Source organism: Nestor notabilis, unplaced genomic scaffold (assembly GCF_000696875.1).
Source record: "Nestor notabilis isolate BGI_N333 unplaced genomic scaffold, ASM69687v1 scaffold5051, whole genome shotgun sequence".
Taxonomy (NCBI): Eukaryota; Metazoa; Chordata; class Aves; order Psittaciformes; family Psittacidae; genus Nestor; species Nestor notabilis.
Window position 1 is genome coordinate 34,435 of NW_009914153.1, and position 7,113 is coordinate 41,547.

The 7,113-nt window shown below is 43.9% G+C and overlaps 1 protein-coding gene across 1 annotated transcript in view; it reads right to left on the reverse strand.

The window, feature by feature from the left end:
- The window catches only part of CEP41 (centrosomal protein 41kDa), a gene marked incomplete at its 5' end in the record, with an annotated part of 10,558 nt that extends 3,495 nt beyond the window's left edge, over nucleotides 1–7,063 (reverse strand). Inside the window, 4 exons of the mRNA XM_010023511.1 lie at nucleotides 896–1,037; nucleotides 1,488–1,557; nucleotides 2,667–2,728; nucleotides 7,016–7,063. Coding sequence (XP_010021813.1) covers nucleotides 896–1,037; nucleotides 1,488–1,557; nucleotides 2,667–2,728; nucleotides 7,016–7,063 — 322 coding nt within the window. The remainder of the gene's footprint in view (nucleotides 1–895; nucleotides 1,038–1,487; nucleotides 1,558–2,666; nucleotides 2,729–7,015) is intronic.
- Between the last annotated feature and the right edge of the window lie 50 nt (nucleotides 7,064–7,113).

Here is a 7,113-nt window from a genome sequence, read left to right on the forward strand (position 1 = left end):
ACACATATATATAAACCAAACAGGGCACAGCCTTGCTATGTGGACGTGCCATGCTCTTCTGGATCAGTCAGTTCCTGGTGGTTTATGTCACAAGTGACTTTGAGGTGAGGGAGAATAACACCAAGAAGCTGCCAACACCAAGATCGTAGAATCCCAGCCTGGTTTGGGTTGGAAAGGACCTTAAGATCATCCAGTTCCAACCCCTGCCACGGGCAGGAACACCTCACACTAGACCCAAGATCTCAGCAAGTCAGAAACACTGAGTAACTGTCAGGCATCTACAGGCAGCGCTGTGCAGAGGTTTCCCATTTCACCACTATATTAGATTGGGTGCAGGATGTGAGAGAAGCCTCCAGGTGCTCTTAGTGGTGACTAAACTGATGGCTTAGATACACAATCACCAAGCCTGTCAGGTGAGCATCTCAACTGTTAATGTTTGCAAGGGAAGAGCCGAGACAAAGCTTCCTCTTGCAATGTCTTCCTGGTATCTCTGACCTTGACTAGTGATGTAGAGGGTTTGGAAACCCAACTTTTACTCTCAACCGTGGGACAATCCATTATCATCATCAGGAAGGCACATTACTGAGTTTACTAGAGCAGTTTATAACATGAATTCTTTAACCCAAGGACCTGGATCAAATCTCATAAATACATTTCCTGGTCACCCATTTACACAATCATTTGGTGGCAACAGGGCTGGGTTACAGCCTCAAACCAAACTCATTCAGACAGGAGAACCTGCCAAGCTCTCTCTCCCTCAGAATTCCAGACCTCCAAAATCAGGTGTTAATGAGAATTACAGTATAAAGCTGTTTAATAGCAATCAAAAAACCTAACTGGATAAAAAGAATTATCTGCTACATCAGGAAGAAAATGGTGTATTATCATCAGGCACCTCTGCAGTGTGGAGCGATAGGACTCCCCAGCCCCTGTGTTGTTCAGGAACAGGATTGGACTGGGTGTCCCATCAGGGCTTCCCTTCCCGTTTGTCCCTTCTGTGACTTCAGCATCTGCATGTGGAGCAGCAGAATCAGCATCTGGGGAGAGAACAGGGTGCAAAGAGTTAAAGTGCTGCAGGAAATAAGCAAGCAGGTTTTAAGCCAGTTTCTATTCTTAGGAGAAAGCATGTCTCAAAGCCAGCCTTATTTCATCCTCTTAAAAGGATGACTTAGTGAGAGCCTCAAATTAAAAATAATAAAGAGCCGTATGATTTTGAAGGGCTCAAGATCTCATTTTAGGAATTCAATGCGTAGTTCTTGATGCATTATATCTGCTGAGCTCCTACAATACACTTGGCAGCATGAGGACTCTCTTACTTGCAGCCTTTCTGGTTTCGGAGTGTTTCTGTTCAAAGTGAAATGGCTGCAGGCCAAAAGTGAAGTTATTTTTTCCCTGCTGAATAGTCACCTATGTCTGTGAGGGCACAGCTCACCACATGACAGTGATCTACAGCTCCTTCTCTTTGTGCTTACAACAAATATTGTTACCTTCCAGCTTGTGGATCTCCTCATTTGTCACTTCTAAGGTTTCATCAGATAAAGAGGCAACCTGGATGACCTGCAGAGACAAAAGAGAGCAACAATGCCTTGATACACATGCACTGATGTCACTGCAAGAGAGCAGGGATCAGCTTAGGGAAAAACAACCCTCGAGCCAAGCCACATTTAACTCATTGCAACTTCTGCTGGACTTCAAGGTCACACACAGGTGTGTATATGATGCCTGTACTGCAGGTTTGTCCTTTTATTAAGTGGAAGTTGTAGCAAAAAACCCTGGAACACTCAACTCTGGAGTAAAGAAAAGCCACATGTGTCACTCTGGCCACATCATATACCAGAATGGCATCTGACTTTATCCAGTTCAGTCACTGGAACATTTCAGAACACACACTGCACTGGCTAAAAATCACACATGGGATATTCCCAGAGAGAAGACCTGGGATATTCCCACAGTAAATCAGTTCATGGCACCAGTGAGTGGCACAGGATTGGTCTTAATCCAGGGAAACTGAAGACAGGAGCCTGCTAAACCCACTCCATCATCTGCAAGTTCAACCTTCTCTCCTTAGAGGACAGCTTGTCTTTCTCTAGTTTTTATTAGTTTTCATGAACCAGCACATAGGCACCACTCAGCTCTTCATTTACTGACCAAACTTTCCAGTTTTTAATATTTGGATTCATGACTTTTGATGTAAAAAAATATACAGAAGCCTTTGAAGCCAACAACCTTCCCATCTCGTGCAGTAAAAGCCTCTGGTAGGGAGGGCTTCAGGCTGCGACACAAAGCTTGTGGAGATCAGATCTGAACCTCTTCTACATAACCCTTTTCTTTTGTAAGAGGCTTGAAGATCCTCTTAAGTGAAGGGACATAAAAAATAGGGAATAAATTTCAGAGAGTCACTAAAAACTTCAATTTGCAACTAAAAGCATTTTACTGCTCTGAAAATATTGGCCTGAATGGTTTGCTTGTATTGAGGGAAATCTATGAGGGCAGGAAGAAGCCAACATAGGAGAGTTACACACTAAGGCCACGTAAGTGGGGAGAGAACAGGGTACAAAGAGTTAAAATGCTGCAGGAAATGACAACATCAAAGTTTTAGACAGAGAAAAAAATACTGTTCCTAAAAGATGACAACGTCCAGAGGCCGGAGAGGGAACCATACGTACCAGCTGGGCAAAAGTGGTCACTTTCAGCCTTTTAAAGAGCTCATCCTTTTTGTATCTGTAATCTTCAAAAAGAAAAGAGAAGAAAATGAGGTAAGTTTTCAGTTAATTCCCAGCTTTTGCAATACCAGGTGATGGGCTCAGCCCCTGCTATTCTCATGGACTCTCTTCACCAACACAGCAGGATTTTGGGGCACTAAAACCTGAAGATTTTGTGAAAATTAATGCCAGTTATAAAGAGAGATCTTATCCTGGTATGATTAAAGTGGAGCAGGCAGATTTAGTTGCCTTTAGGCTCAGATGTGGATTACAGTGTGTTTTCTGTTCTTGCTGGAGGAAGGAAGCAGTTTCATGAATTTATCACCTTTGTCTGCTGTTCTTTGAAGCCCACTATGGTCACAAAGCCTCTTACACCACAAGATCACATTCACCTGAATAACTGAATCAGAGGATGGTTTGGGGTTGGAAGGGACCTTAAAGCTCCTCCAGCTCCAACCCCTGCCCCGGGCAGGGACACCTTCCACTAGAGCAGGTTGCTCCAAGCCCCTGTGTCCAACCTGGCCTTGAACACTGCCAGGGATGGGGCAGCCACAGCTCCTCTGGGCACCCTGTGCCAGCGCCTCAGCACCCTCACAGGGAAGAGCTTCTGCCTCAGAGCTCATCTCAATCTCCCCTCTGGAAGGTTAAAGCCATTCCCCTTGTCCTGTCCCTACAGGCCCTTGTCCAAAGCCCCTCTCCAGCTTTCCTGGAGCCCCTTTAGGCACTGGATTGAATGTTTTGGGTAAGTTACAGCAGGATCAGAGCACAAGGACACTCTATGTCAGAATATACCTTGTCAAACACTAAGATAAACATGTATGTTTAATCTGACAGATCAAAATGCTCCAGGTTTTCTTACTTTATCTACCAAATTCCAATCCCTACAATTCCCTGATATGGATATCTAAAAGCAGGGATAACTGAAAGAAGTTCTTTAATGCAGAAAGCAGCAGCTCAGTGTGGATACCAGCCCAAAGCTGACATAATTGCTAGAGAAACTGGACTAATTGATTCTTAAGCCTGAAGACAAAGCTGAGGTAGCAAGAAAAGCCAGAGGGCTGTTGGAATACCTGTCAGACAATCAGAGCAGAGATTAACAGCCCTAAGGAAGCAATGACATGATGCAGACTGCAGACAGATACTTGAGATGTGTAAACACGAGGGAGAGAGAAGCCTTCTAGTGAGAAACAAAAGGGTTTATGTAGAAGGAGAGAGAAGCAAAGATGAGTATCTGTAGGAACATCTTGATATGAAGTAGCCTCCCATGGGAAGTAATGGAAGCCTTGTCCTTTGAGAAATTTACAGCTAGAAAGAAGACAGCAGAGGAGGGAGGGGGAAATAAGAAAGATCAATCCTGCACTGGCAGGGAAAGGCAAAGATGATGAACAAAATTCCTCCTGATTCAGGCACTGCAGCTGTAACAGAGCTCTGCATGAAGCTCTTGAAGCCACACTAAGAAATCTAAGCTCTTTCTTTTCCTCCTCCTCCTCCCTTATGAGGCTCCACCTCTGAAGTCAGAGATTTTTATATTTAATGAAGAAAATCCTTTGTATATTTGCATATTTATATTATATTTAATGAAGAAAATCCTTAGGAACTGTTGGAGGATATTTCCAAGTGGCCTCTCTCCAGCTCCTCAGCTGAGAGACACAACAGAGAACAGACTTTAGCAACAGAGAACAGGACCTTCAGCAAATCCAGCCAGTTAAGCAATCCTAAATCCTCTACAACCATCTGCTGAATGCTCCATTAGCTTAAGCAAGCGGGGGAAAAGGGGAAGAAAGGTCTCAAATCCATACACCTGAAACCACCACACCAAAAATTACTGCCAAATTAGGTTATGGAAACTCTCAAGCTGACGTGTTTAGAGAAGGAGCCACATGAATGCTGGAGGCTGAGATCTCTTCCTAATACAAATGCTGACAATGCTTGGGCAAGATTCACCTCCATACACAACCTATGGGCACACTGTGGGAGCAAAACAGAGACAAAAAGAGAAACTTCGAGTTTTCATCTCTGGTTTTGTCTTATTCCTATCCCTTCCCTCTTAAATGTGCCTCCTGAAGAGGCAAACCAGCTGATTTTCAGCATTCAGAGCAAGCAGAGCTCCTAAATCCAACATCCTACCCTGTCTAAGGTCTATTAGGCTGCAAAGCAAGTGCCTACTTGCTACTCAGCAACTTGCCTATAGAAAAGGAGCCCATCCAAAATATGCCAATGCACTGCAGTGTGCACATTTCAAGCCATGGAGCTGGCTGAAGCACAAGACCTGTGCATAAACTAGATTTCAGAATGTCAATGCACTTGAAAATGAAGCTGGTTTCAAGCCTCAGGTTCAGGTTGCTAAAATCTTCCCTTAACATGAAAACAACAACAAGAATTATCTTTGATACATTTCCTCTGCCTGACCCAAAACCCACATGGTAAGGGTTAAACCACCCCAGCCATGGGCAAAAAGAGCCTTTCAGTCATGTGAAGAGCAAGAAATCAACTTAACTTAGAAGGATAAAGAAAAGCAGAAAGCTTATGAAGCACTGGATGTATATAGACACTGACAGTGTTCACACAATACAGCTGCTGGATAGTTTTTGCTCAGCTCAAGTGAGGATTATTTATCCCAGAACAATCCTTTGTGACCTAGGTCTTACCTTTACCACCCAGAATTATTCCTATCAACAAGGAAAACCAACCTAAAGCTGTTGTTATTACAACAACCCAGTGTGACTGTGTTGCATGAGCATCCCAGCAGTGATCAGGATGGTCAGAGGAGGTGCTGCTCCTGCCTATAGAAGCAACCCAACATACCCAGTTCTGTCCTGGAAGATCCACTGGAATTTTCTGACATTTTCCTGTTCAGTGAACTGCTGCAGGGTTGGAATTATTGTGGAATCAAGGATGTGCTCCTCAGGGCTTCAGAAGGGAGTGAAGTGACACCAGAGGAAGGGGGAAGACTTGGTGTCTCTCCTCAAGTCGATCCTCCCAAGGAACAAATCACCGTGGTTCCAGCTCCCTTCGTTTTGATTCCACAGGATTAAATCCCACTCTCTCACATTACACAGGAGACAGAGAGTTGCCTGTAGTGGGTATTTAGAGTGTCCAGACGGTGTCAGCTATCCATGAGAAACCAAGGGGGAGAAGTTTCCAAACTGCCTAGGAACAGAAGGTGTCTGTTCAGCCCACAGAGAATGGGAACGTTTCTGCTGGGTTCCAGAACTGTGGTTCAACAAAAGAAGTCCCACATGAAACCAAATCAGTTTCAGAGCAGAGGCTGAAAACCACCTAGAGCCATACAACAGGATCTGCAGCCCAGATAACAAGTGATGGCAATGCAGTGTCAAGCACTGAAATCCTAGTCAGGCAGCACAGGCTTTTGGATAGAAAGGTCATTTCTCTTTAGATTCTCCCCACAGACCTGTGGTGCTTAAAGCAAAGCAACAAACCAACCAGCAACAAAGGAGCATTCTGCACAAAGCTGAGCTCAGATTTATTCACGTGACAGATTAGGGACCTGCCTTCTAATATGAACAGCACCAGCTCAAGAGGGACACAGTAAATGGGTCCAAGAATTAAACCTGAACGTTCCAAATCCTAATTAATCCTCATTAATGGGGATGGGTTTGCTTTCACAGCAAGAAACACAGCTTTTTAGGTTTAAGAGCCTTTTTGGCTCTCTGTGTGAGAATAATCTGGACAATAGCACTAAAATGTTTGCTTTTTAGTAAGAGTTTTTCTTAAAGGCCTGTTTTCAGTGGGAAATAGGAACCAGACAGGTTTTCATCAGCCAGAACAAGCCAAAGGCTTCAAAGTATCAGTGTTTAGCTCTGGTGAAATCAATGAGTTACACAGGTATGAGCAAGATCTTGGAGTATTGTGATAGAAACCCAAGTATGTTAAAATGAAACACAGGTAAGAGTACCTAAAAGTGAAATAAAGCCTCAGAAGCACACCTGGAGTCTTCCCAGATGAGTCTAGTCTAGTTTTCTTAGTCCAGAGAACTTCTCCCTGTCTGGTTTCCATTAAATAACAAGAAGTTGCATTAGGAAGGATCTGGAAAGACTCCTAGAGCTGCCTGCCTGGTTTCTGAAGTGGGTAAAGAGAGACAGAGAAATAAGGCACAGGACAAAGCAAAAAGCACCCAAAAATCAAGGTAGAAGCATCTTTGTATCCTACTGCTGTGTGTTTCTTCCTGTAAATGGCTGTGGGAATCATTGGAGGAGACATTTGCTAATGGAGGGCTTGGGATTCAATCCCTGCTCTTTCGGTTTGGAACTAACCCACCACAAGTTACATTCTGCTCCTCTGCAGATACTCACTTCTTTTGATCTCTTCTAACTTCTCAGTGTATTTTGTCAAACTGCTTCCTGTAACAAGAAGGGGGAAAAGAAAAAGAAGGATAAAGAAGATTGGGGGG